Raw genomic sequence first — 25,428 nt, 5'->3', positions numbered from 1 at the left:
TTTAATGAAATACAGCAGGAGACCAACTAAAAGATTTCTAGCAGCTGTAACAGTAGTAGTAGTAGCAATAATAACAATGGTGGCAGTAGTAGTAACAGTAATAATAAACATGTGCTGGTTTTGGCTGGGATCAGTTTCTTCCCAGGAGCTGGCAGGGGCTGGAACAGTGCTGATGACACAGGGATGTTTCAGTTATTGCTGGGCAGGGTGTGCACAGAGCCAAGACCTTTTCTGCTCCTCTCCCACCCCCCAGTGAGGGCCTGGGGGGGACACAAGGAATTGGGAGGGGTCTATTTTCACTTCTCCTGAGCAGGATGTCACTGAAGGAGATGGAGGCGTCCTTGCTGGAGACAATCCTTCCCTGACTCCCTCAGTGCTGCTCTGGGCAAGCACCTCTCCTTTGAAAAGATTAATGAGAGCACCAGGGCAGGGCCCAACAGCAGACTGCAGGGATGGACTGAGACATGCCGACCCGCAGTGCCAAGAAGAGAGGGAGAGCATGGATTGAGGAATGGATTGAGGAATGGACTGGGACAGGCTGACCCACAGGAACAGAGTGGAGAGAATGGATTGAGGAATGGACTGAGACATGGTAAACCACAGTGCCAGGAACAGAGTGCACAGCATGGATTGAGGGATGGACTGAGGGATGGACTGAGACATGCTGACCCACAGTGCCAGGAACAGAGATGAAGAGCATGCCAGTGTCTTCAGAATGCATTTGCTAAAACACCTGTGACACACATAGCCATGCTAAAATCCAAGTTACCTTCATAAAACCAGATCTTGTCCCTTAGGATCACCATGCCTTTTGTGAGCAGCTGATTCTGTAAATAAAGCACACACTACATTTACTCAATCCTGTACTTCCCTACAGCCATCATATTTCACATTTTGTTCATTCTTAACTTTAGACAGTGAAGGGGGTCTTTTATTTTAAAAATTAATCAAAGAGCTCTTGCTGTGTCCATCTTATTTAACTCACTTGGGACCCTTGTGAAATTCTGCTATAATCACCTGCTGTTATTAGGACAAAGGATCTATTTTGTGCAGTACAAAGTGCTTCTCGAACTTCAAATGCCTGACCTACAAAACATGTACTTAGAGAAGCAGAAACAATATTGCTTCAACAGACAGTGGTACTGACTTCCAAAAGTCTTTCCTAGTAACTCTATTGCAATGAACTTCCCTGGTTTACTCAAGGACTTCAATTTTAAGCTAAAAACCAAGGTCTGAAACCAAAAGAAAGACAGCAGTGACCTACAGAAACCCCGTGGTAGGGTGGGCTTTCCCCGTCTAACTATCCGTGTGTATTCAAAATCCCAATCTCGTTAATCCGTTCATTTCAAAACCACAGAGGAGTCACTGGACATCTCTGAATACTTTCAAGGGTCTCCAGGTCATCATTTAGAGTGGGTAAAATTATTGTTCTCAGTAGCATAAAACAGAGTTGTCTTTAAATAAAGAAAACACAGGCCTACCTGTAGATACTCAGTGAAAAATGATCCCAGCTCTGTTTTCAGTAATTGCCTGTATTAAAAAGAGCAAGAAAAGAATCATGCTTTCCATCAGTGCATTTCTAGTCAGCTTGCATGTTCAGCCAAATGAGATGCTGCAATAAATTCAACTCAACAATGTCACCAAGCATCACTGTGGTGCAGGGTTTATAGCCAAGTAAATTAAAGCAAAATTTGGGCACATTTCTGTCTGTTTGTTGGTTCATACCAGATTATATTTGTCTGACAAATCAGCAGAAATTTTTTTCTCTTCTGTCCCTCAGCAGCAGATGAGCACATTAAGGGAAATGCACTGGGCCAAGCAATCTCAGTCCAAAAGTCCCTTTTTTGTCAGTCAGATAAAGCTGAACAATCCTAAAGGCACTTACAATAATAACACTGATTAACCATTATTCCAGCAAGTAACTCAACATGATTGATGGATCATGCTTGCTGACAGACACCTAGAAAAGCTACTCCTTGTATGTCATTTTCTCACCAGCCATGTACGAAATAACTGAAGAGTGAGTTTATGTTCATTTCAAGAAGAGCAAACACAGGCCCAGTATCATCTAGCTGGACTTTTCTGAAGATATTTCCACAATGAAAGGAACTAGACTGGGAATCAGACAGAGACAGATGAAGCCAGAATATCTGTGTATTCTGGGGAATATACTGAAGTGTCTGCCTCCAGTGCCCAGCCAGAGCAGCAATAAGCAGTAAGGGAAAGGGAATAACTGAGGATCATATCTGGAGACAGCTAGGGAATATAATAAGCTGTCTTTTGTAAGTGCAGATTCTTTCCCACCATTTATTTTATAAAGCATTGGACAAATTTCCATAAGGAAGTCTGCTGCTTTGCCCTTGCCAGTGAGAGGGTTGGGTAAGTAATAATAAGTGCTGAAAAAGTAGTAACATGTGAAGTGTTGTAAATCCAGATATCAGCTTATATCTTGGTATATTTTCTTTTCAACTGTAACTTAAATAACTCAAATGGTAGAAATTTCACTTTTTTTTTAAAGGGAAGAAAGTTCCCATCATACATCTCACTGGCCTACAGTTAATCTGTTGCAGACAAACTGGCAGTGGGACAAACCTGAACCCTCTGCAGCAGCTGTAGGTGCCTGGGCTGGCACACAGCACTGAGCACTGGCTGAGAAGGCCCTGCAGCCCCAAGCTCTTACCTGACTCCTTCATTGAGGTTGTAGAGCTCATGGTCTGGCAGACCCTTGCGCTGGAACACTGCTATCACTCCATTGTGGATGCTGAAAGAGGACATGAAGAGTCATAGTGCCCAGCATGATTTGAGAAGGTAACACCTCCACAATTATCCCAGCATTTCTGTCTAGACACTTCAGGTCCTTTTAAAAGTCATAGATGACTTCTGGTACTCCCCCTATCCCAGATGCCTAAAAGGAAATTACTGCCTAGAGAATAGATAACAACTTTGAAAATCTGCTCCTTTTGATCTGTTCCAGCTCAGTGGCTTCAACAGCTGCACATCTGAAATCAGCAATTTCAAAAACTTGGGCCAGTATTTTTAAGTACTGCAAGTATTTATTTTCAAGTACTCCCACTGCAAGGGGCTGTCCCTGCAGGAGCTGTGCCAGGCAGCAGCAGGGATTCCCTTGGGAAGGTTAACGTGGGCACTGGCATTGCCCAGGCCCATGCTAGGACAGCTCCCTAGCCGTCCCCAGGCACACAACAGCAAAGAGATGCACTATGAGAAAAGCTCAGCCACCTTCACCTGAGGAGGAAGGAAACTGCAAGTGGCAGTGAAGGGTCTGAACAGCTGTGGGGAAATAAGACATAGCCAGAAATAAGAACCACTGTCCTCTTCTCTCTTTTGTTTCTCTGAAGATGTTTCCAGGGCCTCACACACGACTGTGCCGCAGCAGTCCCTCCTTCCCCCTACACCCACAAGCACAGATAACATCCACGATCTAACCCAGATTATTTTGGCTGGCTCACACAGACACACTCAATTTACAATTACCTGAAAATCAGCAGATAAATGTCCCTGGTACACAGTGAAGTGACGTGGGTATTTTAACATTATGAGTAATATGGGAAATAAGATCAATGCAGTGAATGAAACAAGCAGTCCTTACACACTCTTCTGATTCAGAAATGAACTCTGCAATATTGCCTGCCAGACATCTGCAGGGAAGAATGACTCAATATCTCTCCTAAAAGGCAACGTGCTCCCTGTCTTTCCCTCTGGCACCCCTTTCTAAATGAGAGAGAGGTCTTCTCTCCCCAGCTTAAGAGGTCCATCATTATTCCTCAAAGAAATAAGAGAGAGCAAGCTATTTTAACCAGAATTAAAAGGGAGAGGTTGTGAGCATTTAACTTATTGTCTGTATAGCAGAACAGCATCTACATAAAACATCCTAACAGTGAACTTTCAATCTGCCCTGATGTCCCTTGTAGTGAGGGACAAGATCCTTGTCTGGAAAACAAGCCCTGGTCTCATTATCTGACCACCTGCCTTTCCTTCTCATCACAGACAGCAGTGCTGGTATGGAAGGTGCAGGATACACCCCCAGCCTGCAGGTTATGTGGGATGCTGCTGTGGCCTCAGTTTGTGCAAGGATAATGAAAAGTTTGCTTAAATCTTCCTAGTTACCTTAAACTAGTGAAATAAAACAGACCTAGACCCTGATTAAATCAAGAGGTTTCTATAACAAGTGATTGCTTTAAAAGGTTTGGTCGGAATAGTTCAACCTTTTGGTGTAAAGAAAATCTGAGCTGCTGCTCACACACAGCAGTCCTGCAAGATGCTTGAGGTGGGTGGATGGCTTAACCTGTGCCTGCAACCAGCTTTCACTGAGGCTTAAGGCAGTGATGTACACAATGAAACTTATACTGCAGTAGTTAACCTGAATGGAAAATGCCTGTAAACTCTCTTCTCTAACTCTTTTACAACATGGAAGTTAATAATGGGTGCCCTCGTGCACTAATATTGCTGTGAGCGCCTCCTGTGTACTTGCTTTGTGTGTGTGTGTGTGCACAGGAACATGGCACTGCAGGAAACAAAGAGAGTCCAACAGATAATGGTGTTAAATGGGTTAATTAATAATGAGTGCCCTCATGCACTAATATTGCTGTGAGTGCCTGCTGTGTGTGTAAGGGTGTGTGCACAGGTACATGGCGCTGCCGGAAACAAAACAGAGTCCAATAGAGCCCAAAACCTCAGTGAGCAGGCGCGCTGGAGGAGGGGAAATCAGGAGGTGGAAACTGGAGAGACCCTTTTTGGGGGTTGCCTTTAGAGTAACAAAATGTCAGATGGCTCCAGCAATGTACTGCACTTATCTATCCCACTACAGATTGCCAAAGGAAACTGCCAACACCCAAGGCAGCCCTCGCAGCCACAAAATCCAACTCAGCAGCCTGAGAAACTTCATCTCATCCAAAAGACAGCTCATTGCACATTGGACTGAACTCCAGAGGATGGGGTGGCTCCAGCTGACCAACACGTGGGGAATGGCAGCTCCAGCACACACAGCACAGACCTTCCCCACCACTGGCTTCAACATGAAGGGAACTGGAAGGTGCAGACCCCTGAAGCACAGAGCTGGGTGCTGGCTGATGGCACCCCCAGCCAGCCCAACAGGGTCCAGGTGGGCAGGGCGGGGCGGATTATTCTGATATTTACACAGTATTATCAATTATAGGCTGCTGCCTCCAGAGCTCATCACCACCAAAACAGACATTTCTCCTGAGCTGCTCTTTGTCCATCCAGACACCTCTGAGGTGGGAGGCTGGCTCCCTCCAGTACCACCCAGAGCTGTTCTTTCACTGACATCTGGAAGCCAAGAAGGAAAAACTATTGGGATTAAAGCAGTTTTCTGCAGGTCAGACTCAGTCTGGCCAGAGATGAGGAATTACTCCAAAGCTGGGCTTGCAAGCTCTTTAAGTCCTGATCTTGTGTGTGTCTCAGCCATGGCCATGGCCCTCCCAGCTGGGCATTTCCTGGCAAAGCAGCAGCACTGGCCAATGTTGATACTCCATATCACACATCACACAGATCATTTCAGTTCTCTACAGCAGCCACAGCCTTTGTGTGCAAACAGCACAGGGAAAATACCGCCGTGATTTTTTATGCAGTGCTTGCAGATTCTGCCCTTCCCAGAGCTCCAGGTGAAGTCCAGGAGAAAAAACAATGCTGTGTGAATAATCACACCCTCTGACTACCAGGCAGTTAAAGACAACATTTTCGCTTTCAAAAGGGACTACATTAGTTAGGGCAAATTTCCTCTTCACAGTTACATGAACAGCTAATTAACAATAATTAACCTGATATACTTGCATCAAAACCTTCTTGAAGTCTCCTTCACCAGCCCTGCTCTCCCTCCCACCCCACAGTGAGATTTCTGTGTGCCCTCCATGCACACAGTGCGCCAAACACTCCACACAGGGCTTCAAATAAAGGGTCAGGGGAAAAAAAGATTATCCTCAGGGAGGCAGAAATATTTTAAAATATTTCTAAATAAAAACTGAATAACGGAAGAAAGAGAAAAATATGCTGATCTGGAATATTTTCTCCACTGGAAAAGTCTTCCTGTGATCTGAAAAAACATTAATCTTAAATGACGAGACGAAATATGGGTTTTATGGCTGTAAAAGTTATTTTACAGGAAGTTGTTGTGCTTTTTACAACCCTGTAAAAAAATCAGCCCAGGCCATAAAATCCTTCCAGATATGGTACATCCCCTGGGATTTACTGCTGATCTCACTGATGTCACAAGAAACTTACCTGTTTTCTTCACCTTTCCTTTGCTATCTCCTATGCCTTCATGTCTCTGTGAATTTCCCATATTTTTTTACATCCAAGAGGATCTGAGAGCCTTTGGCTAGAGGCTTTCCCAGAGCACAAGGCAGCGTGTGCTGGCTCAGTCAGAATGAACACCCTGTCGTGGATTTATCCGGCCTCAGTGGGCCCCTGGTGTGTGAGCCCAGGATTAAACCCTGCGTTTCTCAGCCCAATTGGTTCAGTCAGCATTCAGCCTTCATTTCTTCCCTGAAGCAGAAATGGGGCTGAGGGGGAGAACAAGAACTGAAGACAGGGCTAGTGAAAAAAATCGGAACTATTTTAGTGCAATGCAAATTGTGTGAGCTGTAATTCAGTAAATTGTTCCGCTATGTTGCCATTGGCTGCTAGTGAACTGCACCGTCAGTGTTTGCTGCACAGATCCAGGGTCCACGGGAAAGCAGGCTCTGAAAAGCCATGATACAAAGTCTCATTTGCCTAACAGCAGGCAGCAGCTTGGCACCAATTGCCCTTTGGTGTTACAGTACTGAGAAGCATCATTGCATTGTAGTTCAGACGTGAAGAAAAGCACTCAGGGACAAAGTGACCTTCCTTGCTCCCCCAGCAAGCTGAATCTGGCTCCTTCACGCTGTCCTGCCCTGGTGTGCAAATGCAGAAATAATCCTCAGGTATGAGAATTCAGCCTGAGCTGGGACTGGTGTGAAGGGGGCAGAGGCAGGGGAGGGGACACCACTGGACCATGGTGGCCACACAGCGAGTGCAGAGGGGCAGCCATGCATGCACCCCTCTGAAAACACCCACAGGGACAGAGCTGCTGTGCTGTGAGAGACAGACCCCACGAGCAGCAGGGACAGAGCTGCTGTCCTGCACAGGACAGACCCCACGAGCAGCACCTCAGCTTCCCAGTCCCTGCATGGCCAGGGCAGCATCCTTGCTCAGCCTCCAGATCTGCCTTTCAGCACAGGATCTGTTCGTGTGGGGCTGAACCTGCTGCATGCTGCACCTCCACTCTCCCGACCTCAGCTCTCTCAGACTCGATCAAAGGCTCTTTGAACAGCAGATACACACGTGCCACACCCAGGCACAGCTGCTAACACCAGGCAAGAACACAGCAGGCATGTTAATATAGAGCAGCCAGCCCTGGAGAGAAGGGAGAGCTCTGCTGGTGCAGCCTGCCTTCCCTGATCAGCAGGCTGTTATGCTTACACAGAATGAAACAACACAAGCAATCATTTCATTGGGAAGGAAAAATACTTCTGTAAACCAAAGTATGCAAACTGTCCCACGTTGCATTGTTTCAATTTTGCAGCAGAAAAAGAAAAGAAATTCCACAGCCCAAGATTTAAAAAAGCCAGACCAGATTTCTGGTGAGTCAAACTTCAGATGTCCAGGAACATCAGTCTCCCCAGGAGAGATGAACACAGGTTCCCTCAAGACTTGACCCTGCTATATTTGTCAAGACGGACATGCACTGGTTATAGGCAGAAGGTACAGTAGATCATTTCCTAATCTATCTAATTCAGTGTCATTTAAGACCTGGCCTTCCTCAGGACAAAGACCCAGTTTTTCAGTCTGTAGAATATCTGAGTTTCTTAACAGCAACAGATGACACAAGTCTTTCTGAGCCTGAAAAAAGAATTACCCTCACTCTTTCACTCAGAAGAAAGCCTTGCCCTGTTAAACAAGAAACCAAGGGCCTTCCCTTTGCCCGTGCAGTGACCCCGCTCATGCCTGCAAGAGCTGTCCTGTGAAAATTAAAAGTTACAAACTCCTCTTGCTAGCAAACGCATTCCAGCTAGGGAAATCCTCTAGTTTGAGTGTCAGCAGGCCCAGGCCTGGAACTCTGTGCCTCCCAGCAAGCTGGGTGCCTGACCTGCTCTCCATTCACAGCGGCCTCCACAGCTCCCTCCCCACATGCAAAGCCTGGAAAAACCAAGCTCTGCCAGCCAAAGCTGTCAGCACACCACCGCAAAAAGGCTCTGGGGACTCTGTTCTGCCACCCTGATCCCCTCCCAGGAGTCTCTTACTCCCTGCTGCCTCCCCTAGGGCTACTGGCCAAATAAAGTCCCAGCTGGCACAACTCAGGATGGCCCAATCTATCCTTGAACTACCACCACCATCCATCTGCACATCAGCTACAACTCAGGGTCACACAAACAGCATTATATTTGAGAGGAAAATCAGTCTCTTTTGTGACCAGCACAGTTTCAGAGTTTAGTGCACTGTTGGCATTAAACAACTAATTCTTAATACAGACATGAAACCACAAATCAAGTGGTGAGAAGGACAGAAGATATGCTATTTAATATATTTTATTTTTCTCAGAATTTTAGCAAATTTGTCTGTAGTTCACTGGTATTTTTCTTCCTACAGTTGAACCACCTTACACTTATAAAATACTACAGATGACACTTTCCACGCCATGATCCAGGAGGTGACATTTCATTTTCAAAAATCACCTAATAATTTAATTCCTAATGATTCATCTTTTAAGATTGTTGCCAAAATGGACTTTCTGAATAGCTGAATGATTGATACATTCACAATATGTTTGCATAGGTTTTCTTGTAAAACAGCCACAGGATTAAAATGTATAAACACAATAAAGTAAACAACCAGGGCTTATTTTCCCCGTCCAAAGTGCAGCTGCTCGCATGTGTACATACACACATGCACAGATCTATTTGTACTAGCATGAGTAAACTTAGCAGACTTTGTCCTAAGTGTATCAACTACCAGCGACAGCCATAGATATGCAGGTAAAAAGTATGTAACTTAAAAAAAAAAACAAACCTAAGCCAAATAAACTTTGAATGAGAATATCTAGATAGACACAAAGGTATGTTTGTAGCTGGACCCTATGAAACAAGTTGTTGTCACAAAGGCTGAAGGGAAGGCAGGGACCCCTGTTTGTTATAAGCCTTTAGAGAAAGATTAAGAGCACGGGGAAAAAGGCACTCCTGTGTTTATCTGAGCGGGCAGCCAGCCTGCAGCCCAGGGAGCAGCCCTCGGAGCAGCCCCTCGCACTCCAGTCCCCCTGCCGGAGCCAGGCAGCCCTCGGAGCAGCCCCTCGCACTCCAGTCCCCCTGCCGGAGCCAGCCCACGCGTGCCCTTACCTGTTCCAGGCGGCGTTGGAGCAGGCCCGGCGCTGCTGCGTCCCCCGCTCGTCCAAGGCTGCCTGCTCTCTCTTGCCCAGGTCACTGAGGCTGGGCGAACTCATGAACTTCAACCTGCGAAGAGTCCTCATGGTCAGAGGTGTGTGTGCGTGTGGCAGCTACGCACACGCCATCCTGTTCACACGCACACACACGTGGCTGGGGCAGCGGCGCAGCGCGAGCGGTTCCCTCCAGCTGCTGGGCAAAAAACAAACTTCAAAAAGAAAGAAGAGAGAACCGGTCTCTACGGAGCACACCTCTGCCAGCAAGAATACAAACCTTTAATCAGATCAACTCTGACGTCACCAACTGTGGTTAATCATTTCTTCAGTCCTTTCAAGAAATAAGTCAAACTTCTGGCTGCTGCCACAGTGCACTGAAGGGGCCCCTGTAACCGCAGCTGCCCCAGGAACGAAGGCTTCCCTTCCCTTCCCTTCCCTGTCCCGGGAATCTCGCTCAGCACTGCGCTGCTCCACCTGTCACAGCAACTGCTGGGCTCCTCCAGCAGCCTGGGGGGCTCCTGCAGTGCTTCCCAACCTCTCCCCCTCTTCCTGCACTCATAAATGGAAACAAAACTGCAGGGCCACGGACAGGAACAAAAGCAAACCAAACCAGCAAACCTAAGAACCAGCACTGACGCACTGAGACTTTACTGTGAAGTTTCGTAACTCCTGTGCCTGGCCACGTTAGGACACTGAATGCTCACACTCACACATCCACACCCTCAGAAGCTGCTCTGGCTCAGAGCCTCGCAGAGAGGATTCACCAGCAATTTAACTGCCGAATGAAAAGCGATGGGCTGGGCTTGAGCATTTGCAGGAATTCTTGGTGGCCCACACGAGAGCCAGATGCTTTGCCTTTCTCTGCCTTTTACTGGTTTTATTTTAAATTGTGCTAACAGCTGCACGACGTGGGGCACACTGTGTTTCTACAAAAGCCCCATGTGTCTTATCTTCAAAGGGAAAATCTCTCCCTGACTGCAGCTGAAGGATGTGCTGCCACCAGACTCCAGCCCATGCTTAGTTCACTGTCACTCACTTGCAGCTCTGTTTCAAACCCAGGAGTGCCTGGCTCACCTTTGGGAAAGCTTGAACAGATGGAGCCAGAACATCAGAATGGCTCTTCTGTGGCTACTGCATTGATCTGCAAACGGTCTGGTAAAAGCCACAAAGGCTGCTTGCAGAGTAACCTGCACTCACTGCAAAGGGGCTGCAATACAAGAACACAGCCTTTGCTTTTTTTTTTCTTTCTGTTTTCTCCTTACCCTTTTCATGTGTGATAGCCTGTTGTCCAGATTCAGGCTATAACCAGATTTGGTGTTAAACAAGACAAAGCTTACAATACAGGAAAACTCAATTTTTCACAGAGAGATCTGCCCCATGTGCATCATATACTGACATGTTTTAGTAAAAAACAATTCCTCTCACTATTCAATTGAGGTCAGATAAGATTATTTCATATAAATATTTACTTCCAAAATTTGAATTTGGTGTTAGCTCCATGGGGACCAACTGCAGAACGACTTAGAGAAATAAATATATTTTTACCTCGTGCCAGTTTTAGCCATAGTTGTTTTATCCAGCTGCTTGAATTAGCACTGTATTAATTGCCCTTCCCACACCAAAATTCTCAAGTATACAAACCAGCATCACGGTAAATGGCATGTAACATTTCACACATCTAACCTATGGACAAAGACATTACTATCCCCAGTCTCTGCCAGATGTTTAAATCCTTCAAACAAACAACAATCTATTGTGTATATGGCAGCAAGAGGAAAACAAATATATATATATATATATATATATATATATATATTTTCATATTGTAAGGGATGAGATGCCTTCTACAGCATATAAGTGAGGGAGCAAACACACCTCCAGCTGAACACTGCTTTATCCAACCAGGATGCAGGGTACTCCATTTCTGTGGACAATATGGCTGGGGAGAGCAGCGGAACACAACTCAGCCTAAGCTTCTGCTAAGGGCTCAGATAAAATGTTTGTTTGCCCTGTTAAGTGAAACAACGAGTTAGATAAACAAGGGGCAATCTAATTCTCTCTAATTTCATTTTCCACCTAGCTCAGGAGCTTTTCTGCTTGTCACTTGCTGTGAATTAGATAGGTTTTGCAAAATGTTATTATACTGGATTAGATCCTTGGACTTTTTAACTCTTTGATTCCATCTGCATGGTGAAATACTACACCTGCAGAAATCACTCTATTTATTTACCACCCCATCAACTGCAGTAACCAGTACTAGACTCAGAGTCAACACATGCACCAAAACCACAGGCGAGCCAGCATCTCAATCTCCTGAAACATTTTTAACAGGGGACAGGCTTTCTCTACACTCCTTTCTTCCTTTTATGATTACACCTGACCAAATGACAAAATAAAGAATTTTCAACAAGGGCTATCTCCACCCCTAACTGCAGAGTAATACTTCATACTTAAACTATGCTTCATACTTAAACTAATACTTCATACTTAAACTATGAGTCCATTGACATGCCTGACTTCACGTCAGTCATTAACTTGACCTGAGCAGCTCTTGGGTACGAATGGCGAAGATAAAATCTGCACTTCAGCACTACAAGTGAAGAGAGAGGTGGGGTGATGTGCCCAGGCCACCCCATGAGCAGGTGGCAGGGACACCAGGAGATCCTGGGCCCCTGTTTCCTGTCCCAGCAGAGGAACGAGTGGATCCTGCAGGGCACAGGTAGCTGGGGATTTCTGGGGTCAGAGGGCAGTGTGGGAGAGAACAGCACTCCTGGAAGGGCTTGTGCTGAGCTGCACCTCTGCAGCCCTGGGGCAGAGCTCTCCGTCCATGCAGCCCTGGGGCAGAGCTCCATGCAGAGCTCTCCATCCATGCAGCCCTGGGGCAGAGCTCCATGCAGAGCTCTCCATCCATGCAGCCCTGGGGCAGAGCTCTCCATGCAGAGCTCTCTGTCCATGCAGCCCTGGGACAGAGCTCCATGCAGAGCTTTCCGTCCATGCAGCCCTGGGGCAGAGCTCTCCATGCAGAGCTCTCCGTCCATGCAGCCCTGGGACAGAGCTCTCCATGCAGAGCTCTCCGTCCATGCAGCCCTGGGGCAGAGCTCTCCATGCAGAGCTCTCCGTCCATGCAGCCCTGGGGCAGAGCTCTCCATCCATGCAGACCTGGGGCAGAGCTCTCCATCCATGCAGCCCTGGGGCAGAGCTCTCCGTCCATGCAGCCCTGGGGCAGAGCTCTCCATGCAGAGCTCTCCGTCCATGCAGCCCTGGGACAGAGCTCTCCATGCAGCCCTGGGGCAGAGCTCTCCATGCAGAGCTCTCCATGCATGCAGCCCTGGGGCAGAGCTCTCCATCCATGCAGCCCTGGGGCAGAGCTCTCCGTCCATGCAGCCCTGGGGCAGAGCTCTCCATGCAGAGCTCTCCATGCAGTGCTGCTTCCAGAGCAATTCCACAGCACAGACTGCTCGCCACTGGCCATGGAGAGGGATGAGAGCCCTGCTGGACTTTCTGGGAGGGAGGGGAGACCTCCCAAAGGCTCAGTAAGGAGTACTACAAGCTTCTTAAACAGAACAGCTGCACTCAGCACAATCCCAGAGCGGAGGCTGTGAAGCACTGGCGGGTTAACTCATTCCAACCCAGCATGCTGTACATGGTACTAACACCACTGCTTAGATCACACAAAAGCTGCAGCTCAAAGGTTAAGTAGTTTAGCACACAGCTACCTCAGTGAGGAAGGCACTGCCAGCTCGAGCTCCTTCTCTTCCCTCCAACATTTCTCCTGTAAAAACAGGCCAGTCTCTACTAGAAAGAATTCTCTGATCTGTGGGGCCCACGTCCTGCAAGTGACTGCACAGCAAGTCCCAGAGCCACAGGGGAATTTCTGCTCACCTGGACTCACTTCCATCTCAAGGCCTGAGACAATATATTGCTAAGTAAATACCTGGAAGTTGAAGAGGATTTATGCTTTCACTAGAAAGCCATGTTAACATACACATCCAGGACCTTGTATTAGACACTGCTTTTAAAATCACAAGGGTTACTCCACAGTTCCCTCCTGATATGTCATTTATGTCTGCAATATTCCTACTGGGACCTGTGCTTTAAAGACTGTACTGCTGTGCCTAGAAAACATCAGAAAAAAAAAATCTGGGCAGTCATCCCCAAGCGTACATTTGATTTCAAAAGAATGAGATTTGCTGAAAAAAAATCAAGGAAAAAGAAATAACCATACATTTTATTCACTAATGTTAATTTTTACAGTTTAATTGTACTGTCTACTTAAAAGTTTCTTTTTGATCATGAGGAGAGGGAAAAAGAAGCAAAAAGTGATGTTCACAATGGGAAGCATTAAGAAATTCCCACTATATGAAATCCCTAATAAAGCTGTGACTGCTGTGGGTCAGCATGTTTTAGACCACACCACTCTGCTGCTGCAATGACAGATGAGCACTGCAGTGGGATCAGTACCAGGGGGAAGATACAAACAGTAACAGAGTGCCCTCTCAGCTTTATCCACCCTTCAGAGCTCTGCCATGAAACAAAACAGCTCAATAAATACAGATTTCAACTGGAAAAGAAAAAAGCAGCCCACTACTTCCCTTCATCTCTCTTTTGGAGAAGAGAGCAGAACTTCCCATAGTGCTGTTGAGTGGTGTGCACTTTGCAGCCAAAGAAGAGAATAGTAAAGTGTCTCTGTGGCAGAAAGGAGTTAAAAATCTCCCTAGAGAAATGCATTTCAGTTTTTAATGAACTGCACCACAAAGCTCAGGGCATGCCTTGACACATGCCAGAGCTCAGGAATTAGCCTGACAGAGCAGCACAGCCCTGTTAAAGGCACAGCACAGCCTGCCACACCAGCAGACAAGGGATGAGGCAGAAAGGAAGGAGATGCAGTCACCAGGAAAAAATAAAAACAGCCAGGAGGAAATGAAGTTGTAAACCTTATGACTCATCAATTCTTTTGCTACAGTATCTAAATAAAGCTCCTTTATCATCAGAAAACAGAGAATGAAGAAAGCAAAGAAAGCATGAAACCAAACAGGGTCTACTTCCACCCTTCCTCTTCCATCCCACCGACTCTCTGCACCCTCTGGAGATAAAGGCATTCCTAAGGATGCCTTTTGTTTATTCAGGCTAGTCCTAGGACACCTTTATCTTATTTTTGCCCTCACCACAGCCAAGTACTGATTTGTAAGAGAGGACTTGGCCTTACTGGGAAATCTTCCCACCCTCTGGAACACCTCCTGTACCTCTGCATCCTGAGACCAGCCATGCCTGCATGGCCTCAGCTGCCTCCCTTTGCACTCAGACCCCAGTCCCCAGCACAATCTAACACAGGCTGTGAACTGAGCAACACCTGCTGAAAGCACCCATGAAATCCCACCCTCTCTGCCAGCAGTTCTGGCTTTACAGAGCACAGCAACACAAGCGGTTCTTGAAATACAGGAGACAGCTAAATCTGCTTTGTCTTGTTCTTCAGGATAAAGGCACCAGGAGAGAATCAGGACAGGAATAGGCCTTTTCTACCCCCATCCAAAATATCAAGCTTTCATGATAAATCAATTCTCCTGGCTTGTAGTACAGCTCCTAGTTATCTCTGTAAAGGTTCTGGGCATTAAAGACAGTGCAGTGGTCCCAAAAATGCAGTGGTTCTGCTGGAGGAGTGAGGACCAATGCTCTGGATTACACACCTGTGGCATGACCACCTTCCACTCACATGCCTCAGGAAAGGAGATGGATGGGGTCCTGAGTGCCAAACATACCTGTTTCAGGAATTCCTGCTGCCCACCCAGTGAATTAACAACCCATTAGCCCAGTAACCAGGGTATACTCCAACACAAGCTCACAACTTTGCACTTAAACGGGAGTCAAATCTTACATTTTGCTTTAGAAAGCAAGGTCTCAAGAGTTCTGATCAGTAAGTAAATCAAACATTTAAAATACTCTGTGCTCTTATTACAGGATCACGAGACAGTGGAAAATTAATCTTACAAAGTAATTGAGCTTATAATACACATGATTTTTTGCCTTCCTGATCTGTGTCAATTCTTTCCTAAATTGCCATCTTGCATAATTTCAGTTGGCTCCCAGAACACCATGACCTCAATGCAGCAGCCACAGTATCTCAGTGCTGTCCTCTACAGTTATACATGGTACCCTGCCTTCCAAATCTGTGAGCCCTGAGAGATCAGAAGCACATGCTGCACAGTACTATTTTTCTTACATACAAACATTTCTGATTCAAGGTCTCCCAAGAAGGTTCTGATTGCCTAGGAAGGTCACCAAGACAGAGCCCACTGCAGCAACTCACTGGGTTTCTGATGAGCTGCACTGGTGGGCAGCTGTTGGTCACAAGGGATATCCTGCCTTTCTCTCAAAGCCATGACATTCCTGTGCAGTGTTCTCTCTGAGCATGGCTAGAACACGAACATGACAGATTCCTGTCCCCTCCCGTGCCCACGGCAGGGAGGGAGCAGTGCAGGAGCCAGCTCTGTGAACCTGGGCAATCTCTGACTCTACTGTGATTTGCATGGTGCTATACAGCTCTGTGGAACAAATCCTGCAGCCCTGCAAGAATCAACAAAAGCCTAGTGCTCGACACAAATGGATTCTTTCAGAAAATTCATCCTTCTCCCTTTGCCCCCCAAGGATATGTTTCTGAATAGAATAATTGCCAGAGAGATTTAAAACACAATCCCAAATTGCAACATCTACCTGTGCACTTGGACCCTGCAGCACTCGGTGTGATGGAACTTCCACAGGAACTTAAAAATGGGGACACTGTAGGAAAGGGCAGCTACCACTGGAATAAAGTAGCACAGAACAGTAATTCCCACCATTCCCACCCCACACACATTGGGAACAAAGCATGCATTACTACCAAGGAAATCAAAATAAAAATTTTCAAGAGCCAACCCTTTAGAAAACACCTCATTCCTTAAAAAACAAAGGAAAAAAGCCAAAGCCATGACAAGGGTTACATTCTGCAGTTTAGTGAAGTAAATAAATTGCTATACATTCAGAAAGAAAATCCTTTTGCAGGACAAAACTGACAACTATTTTCTGGGAAAATTTCTATGTTTTTTCCAAAAAAACAAGATTTCCTACATGCGATGATAACGTTAAAAGGAAAACAGAACAATATCAAAGACAGAGTAAGCACATTAACTTTCTTTTCACATAAATGCACTTGCACACCCCCATACACACTCTCCTTTGACAACCAGCATTTAACAAAAGAGATTTCAAGAAATCATTAAAAATCTGTTTCTTCCTTAAAACCTTGAATCTCAAACACAAATCCAATTCTAACAATGAATATTGAGGGTCTGGCCAGCCCCCCCTGCAGGAAAGCTGCAGCTGTGTAAGACATTCCTACAGCTCAGCTGTTCCGTGTCCCTTCTTGCAACACCCATATATATATGTATATAAAATTATATATATATGTAAAAATATAAAATTATATCTATATCTATCTCACATATGGCCAGCCAGGGCAGCGAAATCTATTTCTGCAGCACTGCCTGATCTGGTGAACAGCAGCTGAATGCTCCTCTCGTTCACCTCGAGGGCACTGTGGGGGTGACACCCCAGCCCTGCCATCACCCACTCTGCCTCTCCTCTTTCCTTTTTCCCTCAAGGACACAAAGTTATTTAGAGGCTCCTCTCAGGCAGCAACAACTCAAGCAATTTTCTGTATTGCTTGCTCACAATCCTGATTCAGCTGTAAATAGATTCCCAGCTGAAAGTTCCTGCATAGCATTTTCTGAGTTGCATTAAAGCCGGATGGATGCAGACTGACATGCACTGATGCTAAAGACTCCAAGGCACTGCACTATTATTCAGGTATTTTCCTGTGGCACAAATTTTGGAGGAGAGACGTTAACCCTACAGAGTCCAACAAAATGAACTCTCCAGGTGTCTGAATTGGGAAACATTTTCCAGCTGGAATAAGTATTGCAGAAATATATACTTACCTGCTAAAGGGAGAAGTAAACAGGACTGAATAGCAAACAGGGGAGACTCTGCAGCAGGTTTCCCAGAGTCAACATGGAAATTCTTGACAGGCAACACAAACTGGTTGAAAAAAGTCAGGCCCTTGCAAAAAAGTCACCTCTGCAAGAAAAGATCAACAAAAAATCAGTATTGTAAATATTGCTATTCTACAGTATGTTTCAGGAGTGCACTAATAAACCCATAATGACACACACAGAAGTAAAATAAGCACAATAATCAGTGCTGTTCCACTTCATTGCTGACTCAAATATTTCTTCTTGCACTTTTCCCTTTTCTGTTTTATTTTCTTCATGGGGAACAATTCGTTGCCACTATCATTAAAAGCTTCACTTACCTCTAAAGGCGGCACAGGACAGTGCAAGCAGTTTTGTGTCCCAACATCAAGGAGGTGACAGAAGAGGGTTTGAAATATGCTGCATGATCTACTGTGATCTGCTTTGGAGAGCAGCTGTGCTGGAAGGCCCAAGAAAGTCTTACATGAAAAATTTCGAAATACTAGGAATTCTTTCTTTAGGGCTTCAAATGATGGGTACAATATCCCTGCCTGCCCCGGGCTGGTCCTCAAGTGCCCCTCTGTGGTGACTATTAACACAACTAACAAACCCAGAGTGGGTAAATAGGACAGAATTAAGAATTATGTGACTTCTAACCCCAACATAAACACCTTCATAATTAAAAGATTATTTTTTTCAAATACCTGGCCAATAAATATAGAACACTATTAGTCAAGTAAAATATGTGTGTGCGTATATACTCACACACACACATATATAGATATATATACATATACATATATATATATGTATATATATATATATATCTATATATACATATATATATGTGTATATATATCTATATATATCTATATATATAGATATATATACATGCACATACCATACACACAGATACACAGTGGTATTCACATGCACCCACATTCTGAGTACAGTTCTTCATGCCTTGCACTTTGCAGTTTTTAGTACCAATTCTAACACACTGCTAAATTTAACTAAAATACATGTATGTCCTTTTTGGTTTAGTTCGTCCTCGCTATAAATCACTCTGGGTTTTGTTTCGTAACATTTCACACTCACTTTGCAAGGACGTGACTGCACGCATTTAAAAATATGTATTTTAAAGTTAATGTTTGCTGCACTTCAGAGAACAAAACAATCCCCTTATATTCCCCCTTTGTCTGCTCCTTCACTCTGTTACCACTAATTGTAGGTGAACATAGAGCACTGGGCAAAGTCAGTGCATTCTGCCTGCAATGCATTGAGGAGCACGAGCACAGCAGCTCACAGAGCACTGCAGAAATCACGCTCAGCTCGGAGCTGCAGAGCCCTGCACTGCTGGTCTGAGCCCCTGGGCCAGGGTCAGGACAGCAACCAGGAGATAACACAGCAACAAAATGCATCAGCAGCACACAGGAGATAACACAGCAACCAAACCACACAGGGACGTGGTGCAAAACCCAAGGTACAAACATGGTCACCCAGAGAGATCCCACTGTGTGCTGAGCTGCCTCACACGATGCACCCTGGGCAATGTGTGGCTGACACCACCAGTATGACTGAGCTAAAAATCCATGGCTGAGATGCTGGGGCTCTCTGTTTAACACCAAACCCACTGCTTCAGAGACTTTGACATCACCTGTGCAGTTACCTGCAAGAAACGCAGCATTTCAAGAACCTTTCCCAGCTGACATGAGCAGAGACTTGGCTGTGGGGTATTTTATGGGAAACTCTCCCAGCCACGCCCTGGTCCCTGTGTTGGGATGTGTGCTATCAGATCCAGGAGTTTCTGTGGTAAAATGCAATCCAGCCACTTTGATTGCTGGTTTGTGCCCATAAACGCTGGGCCCATTTTGGGGTGAGTTCAGAGACCCCTCCTGTGGGTGGAAGCACTGGGTAGCATTTCCCTAGTTGCCAGGAAGGGCTCCCCAGGGACTGTGGGCTCCGCATGGTGCTGGAGTATTGAGGCACTCGGTGATGTTTCCATCTCTCTCAATCACTAATCTTTCTCTTGTACAGACTAGGTGCATTACCTTTCTGACTTCTGCTTGCTGCTAAAGCCAAGCATGTAGTTTTATCAGATGTATCGCTTTACTTTTGTGCTGCCTTAAAACTCACAATAAAATGAGACCATTCTTTCCACTGGCGTCTGTGCCCTTTAAATCACCCCTATCAATGGCAGAACACCTCCTGACTTCAGAGAGATATTATCAACAGAGAGCACAATAATAGCTGATTTGTTCCCAAAAAATGAAGTGCTTATGGGTATGAAAACATTTTTTCTTGGAGAACCTGCTTTAACATTTCTATGCTAGCAGACTAAAAAATAAATCCTCCATTTTGCCTATAATCAGTGATAATTTGATCAGCCAGGATAACAAACCTACATCATAGTGCTACTCTTTAGGATTTAAGGGGGTCATTTCAAAATAAAATTGCACTGCCTTTTTTACTTAAACTGACACTTAACTTTGATGATTAAAGCCCAGCTATTCCATCAATGCAAGCGTGAAGTAAATTTTTTTTTTTAAACTTGTTGAAATACATTTATCTTGCCTTTATTAAACATTCAGTACACCTAAAATACTTACAGGTTCAGGAGAAAAAGAGAATGCCTAGAAAAACCCAACTCATGATGCTGCTGCATAGAAGTTCTGGGAGACTGTAATGAAATATTCCTTTCTCCAGCTGAGCAGTTGGTGCATTCTTTGGCAGATAAAGCAATGAAGATTTCACTTGTCATCAAGTATTGATGCCTTTCCTTAAGCCAAGCATTTCCCAGCAGCACGATTTCAGAATTGCATGGCAGTTTTCTCAGGCACACACTGCTGGCCTACACTTGGCTCCAGGGACAGCAGACACATGAGGCTCTCAGAAGAATCTCTGTTCATGACCCAAAACTACCTTCAGGAATTCTGTAGCTTTAGAGACCTCCTGACCAGCATGGAAACAAACAGGACTACAGAGGCTTTTGGACCCTGAAGCTGCCACACAATCCAAACTCATCCCAAACTGCTCTGAGCCACAGGCAGTACAATTTCCAGGTAAATTCTACATGTGAAGCAGAGGAGCAAAGGGTGCAGTGTGGTTAGTGATGCTGTTTGTGAATTTGTTCAAAACCAAAATGTTACTCCTGGCAGCCCGTTTCTGTTGCATACATTCTGAGTTTCTTTTCCTTTGCATTAGTTACACTGAGACTGCTTTTATATCTCTGAGGACATAAACTAATGAAGATTAAAACCTGAAGGAAATAATTCTCCTGAAAATCCTTTGTGCTACGCTTAAAAGAAGCCAGATGAAAAAGTTACAGAAAGCTCTGGATTAGAAAGTGTCAAATTTAACTCTGGAGACAAAGAGAAAGCTAGAATGTACTACAAACAAAATTGTAAATTTAAGGGACTAATTACAGGATTGACACGGTCTAAAAGCATCAATATATCCCACATCTTATCTCAGATTATGACTTTTTCAATACTCAAGGCTCCTGCTTAAAAGCTCTCGTCACACTCCCAGCTCCAGGAATTTATATTTAGAATCTCTCATTCGGCACTGTCTTAGCTCTGTCTTAATGAAAATCATAGAAAAATATTGAACAATTTCAGCAGGAAAAGGCCAGAAAATCCTATTCCTAGTGTGCATAATTTGAAGTTAAATTCACCTTTGATGTATCACTGCTTTGGTTTACAGGCTGCCCATTTATAAGTCTTACATTAAAGTCAATGTCCCAGAGTGATTTCAATAAAATGTTAAAGCTCCAGGTTAACTCAAGGAGATGAGCTCTTGGACGGGTGGGCACGGCATAACCAGGCACTAAAAGTTTCCTCTGAACTCTCCAGGAGCCCTTTCAGGACAAAACAGAAAGGTCTTTCCTTTGCTTCCATTAAAGCACTCATGAATTTTTGAAGTAGCATTTAAAGGGTTTTCATGCTAGAGGATGCAGTGAGTGTAAACGAGGTCATTCTGTATTCAGAATTTCAGCTGAGAACATGCTGGATCTCCTTTCCTGGCTCAGTCACTTCAGGGATCTCAGAGACGGAAACTGCCAACTGTTTTCCCCCTGAATCTGAGAACTGAATAAATCCAGGCAGCAGCCTGGCATTACCTCTGCAGCAACACTTTTCTGCCCACCACAAAATAAAAGCATAAAAAGCATTCTACTTCATCTTTGCTTTTGACTGAAATGCCAAATGCCAACATCAACATTTCTTACTGGCTTCCTTCCTCATTCCCAGGAGCTGTGGGAGGTGGGAAAAGAAAATGGGAACATGTCAGTTTGTGCTCCTATTTACGAACAATTCCTGCAGGGTGGGGAGGCCCTGCTCAGAGCCATCCTCGCCCCGAGCCCAGGGGTCTGCTGAGGGGTCAGACCCCATGTGGGAAACACCTCCAGGAATAGCTGGGGAGGCCCTGCTCAGAGCCATCCTCGCCCCGAGCCCAGGGGTCTGCTGAGGGGTCAGACCCCATGTGGGAAACACCTCCAGGAACAGCTGGGGAGGGCCTGCTCAGAGCCATCCTCACCCTGAGCCCAGGGGTCTGCTGAGGGGTCAGACTCCATGTGGGAAACACCTCCAGGAATAGCTGGGGAGGCCCTGCTCAGAGCCATCCTCGCCCTGAGCCCCGTGCCCAGCCTGTCTGCTGAGGGGTCAGACTCCACGTGGGAAACACCTCCAGGAATAGCTGGGGAGGGCCTGCTCAGAGCCATCCTCGCCCCGAGCCCAGGGGTCTGCTGAGGGGTCAGACCCCATGTGGGAAACACCTCCAGGAACAGCTGGGGAGGGCCTGCTCAGAGCCATCCTCACCCTGAGCCCAGGGGTCTGCTGAGGGGTCAGACTCCATGTGGGAAACACCTCCAGGAACAGCTGGGGAGGGCCTGCTCAGAGCCATCCTCACCCTGAGCCCAGGGGTCTGCTGAGGGGTCAGACTCCATGTGGGAAACACCTCCAGGAATAGCTGGGGAGGCCCTGCTCAGAGCCATCCTCGCCCTGAGCCCCGTGCCCAGCCTGTCTGCTGAGGGGTCAGACTCCACGTGGGAAACACCTCCAGGAATAGCTGGGGAGGGCCTGCTCAGAGCCATCCTCGCCCCGAGCCCAGCCTGTCTGCTGAGGGGTCAGACCCCAGGGGAAAACACCTTCAGGAACAGCAGCTTCCTATCAGGAACAATAGCAACCCTCTGAGGAGATTGGGACAGTGATGGGCCCTGGGCAAGCTGGACTCACAGCCAGCTCTGAGAAACAGATCTCGCCCTTCTCACCCAAGGCACTGCTCCTGGCACGGCAGCAGCAACCAGCCTTGAAGGAGCATGAGGAGAGGGAGAGAGGCAGCAGAGCAGAGCCAGGAGCGACCTCCAGTGCAGCAGGAATGCACAGTCTGCATGGCAAAACAGGAATTATTAAGTCACAACTCACAAACCCCCTTGACAATTTTATCTGTCCCTTCTCACACTTGTGTAGACTTGGCTGAACATGCTCCAAGGATCACCAGGGTTGTCATGAACATCTCTACTCACACCACGAGGCTCCTGGCACATCACCTTTCAGGAATTCACCTCTCACATGGCTCCATTTCCACGGTGGGGATCACAGACAATGCCAGCAATGGCACCAGGTACAGGCATGTGGAGAAATGCAGCCGAGTTTTACAAGAGATGCTCACAAGGCCCCAGTGGCGAACAAAAACTCTGAATGGATGGCAAGGATTGGGCCAAAGCAATTGCAAACATTTTAATTCTCAATTCCCATGGCCACTATGACTACAGGGAAACAAAAAAAAAAAAAAAAGAAAAAAAATAAAGAGTTGAATCCTTATATGGACAGCACTCTACTGTCATGAATCCTGAAAACAGAAATAATTGTCACTTGCATTTAATAGTATGAGGGAAACAGGAAAAAAACTGAATAAGAATATGAAGTAGGCAGTTCATCCTAAGCTCATTAGAGACTGCTTTCAAGTCTGCAAAGAGAAATTTAAGCAATGATGCCACTACTGTCCCTCCTGCCCAAAAAGCAAGGATGGTCACGGGGTCTCCTGTGTAAATCCAGTGGCATCAGCTCTGCTGCCCAGGAGGTGAAGTTTGCTGAAGCTGCCAGATGCAATAGCAAGCTAACTTCCTGCTCCAGCAGCCTTGCAGTTTGAAGAAAGGCAGCAAATAGCTGGGGGCAGCAACTTCTTATATTTCCTCTGACATTTCTACCACATTGTGAGACTCAGATTCTGACTCTGCATGAGATGGCAGCTGCTTAGTCAAAAGCTTCCCCAGGAAACCCAGAAATATGAGAGCACAGCCTGCATCTGCTGCCATTCTCAGAGCACACACTCCAGCCTGAAGCCCTTGAGAACAACAGAAGAAAAGGATCTAAAAGAAGCTTGTGCCTCCTCTGCAGTGAGGCTGACATGCCTGGACATCAGAGAAGAAGTTACTGTGGCAGCAGACAGAGCAGGTGTCTCATCTCTCAGCTCACAGAGTCTGGGGTGGGGTGAGTACAGGCCTGGGACCTCTGCAGAGGGTGGCAAGTTCAGGCTCCACTGATTCTCCACAAGTGAAAGCAGCCAGAAGCTGGAGAAGCTGTGCACCACAATCAGGACTTGCTGTGCTGCAGGCAGCATGGAGGGGATGGCTTTGTGGGAGATAGACTAACACAAAAAGAAGAGCTGAACAGAAGCAGCAGCAGTTACAGGGCTATCACAAAAGCACTTGGATTCAACTCAGCTATCTTTTTGTGCTCCTGCTATCACTAATTTACAGTCCCACACTGCAAATATATGTGATGTAAAGACTGCCATCCCATCATGACCTCTCTGAACAGCCCTGAGAGACACCTTGAGCCCCTAAACCACATTCAGATTTTCTGTAATGACTCAGGTGCAGAGCTATTCTCAGGGCTTAACAGCTGCCTGAATGGTCCTTCAGGCTCAGCAAGGGACACTTGCCAGTGACTCATCTCTGGAAAATCTTTATCATCATTAATAACTGCAGGAGAGGAGTATCCACAATTGTGTTGTGCTGGATTTTATTATTTTAGGTTGGGCACACAATGTATTCTTCTATGGATGTCACCAGCACTGATCAGGATGCAGGTTGTCATGAGACCCCTCAAAAAGCCTGTGGTCTGGGAGAGGAAAAGTAAACCCTGCATTCCCTGCCCCGGGTGAATCCCTCAGATACCCCTTGAGCGCCCAGCTGATATTTCAACAAAGGCATTTACAGCCATTCACAAGAGCACACCCTACCTTTGGCATTTTTGTTTAGTTTTGTGTCTGTTACCCTGCAGTTCATGCTTGCCTGTTTTCCACAGCACTTGATGCAAAGAGCATTTTCTTCAAAAAGGAGAGCATCTTCCACAAATCCCTGGGACTGTGAGAAACTGTGCAGCCCTGGGGAGCAGACAGACCCTGAGCTAATGAAGCATTAAACACATCCTTAACTAATCTGAAGCACAGTAGTAGTACCACTGTAACTCCAGCTGGCCATTCCTCTTTGTTTCTAGATAACCTATCAACATTCCAAAACTGACTGTGCTGCAAAGACACCGGATTTGATCCAGAAGAATCATGTGTGCTTTTTCTGTTTGGCTCCCAAACAGAGTAAGTTTCTGAAGAGAAGTGTGAATCGAGAGGGAGAGGATTCTGAAGGTTTTCAAGCAGCTGGAGGCTTTTCCTCAGGGTAGATTTTGTGATCTGGCTATTTAGTAGCATTAATCCTCAGCTGTCTTGTTCATGATACAAATTTGTCATTTGTCTGTGTGCACTGAGTGGAGAGACAGCAGCCTGTCAGTGGCAGAGCAGCTGCTCCACTCCCAGCACACAGATGGCCAGGATGCAGCTCAGTTCTTTCCTCTCTTTATTTCCCTCCTATCTTATTTTATGCAACCCCCTTCTCCTCCACCCAGTTCTTTCAGTGGGGGGAAGGAGATCCACTTGGACTTCAGTGTTCTGAAAGAGCAAATGATATTTTTGATGCAATTGCTTCCTGGATCTCTGCAG

At 46.0% G+C, this 25,428-nt stretch overlaps 1 protein-coding gene across 10 annotated transcripts in view; it reads right to left on the bottom strand.

Annotated features, from left to right (window-relative positions):
* The window catches only part of PRR5 (proline rich 5), a 59,661-nt gene that overhangs the window by 20,453 nt on the left and 13,780 nt on the right, over positions 1-25,428 (bottom strand). For 3 of the 10 annotated variants that reach the window (XM_063155753.1, XM_063155756.1, XM_063155755.1), the window contains 5 exons: positions 17,398-17,536; positions 9,387-9,500; positions 2,681-2,761; positions 1,482-1,530; positions 770-827 (listed from right to left, as the gene is read on the bottom strand). In XM_063155753.1, coding sequence (XP_063011823.1) covers positions 770-827; positions 1,482-1,530; positions 2,681-2,761; positions 9,387-9,490 — 292 coding nt within the window. In that variant the 5' untranslated portion in view covers positions 9,491-9,500; positions 17,398-17,536. Of the gene's footprint in view, positions 1-769; positions 828-1,481; positions 1,531-2,680; positions 2,762-9,386; positions 9,680-9,704; positions 10,170-16,135; positions 16,224-17,397; positions 17,537-17,771; positions 18,152-22,954; positions 23,198-25,428 lie in introns of those variants that run through there. The other 7 variants (XM_063155757.1, XM_063155754.1, XM_063155760.1 and 4 more) reach the window with 7 other exon arrangements.

This window comes from Melospiza melodia, chromosome 4 (assembly GCF_035770615.1).
Source record: "Melospiza melodia melodia isolate bMelMel2 chromosome 4, bMelMel2.pri, whole genome shotgun sequence".
Classification (NCBI taxonomy): domain Eukaryota; kingdom Metazoa; phylum Chordata; class Aves; order Passeriformes; family Passerellidae; genus Melospiza; species Melospiza melodia.
Note: the sequence above shows the minus strand (reverse complement) of the source record. Positions and strands in the feature narration are given on the sequence as shown.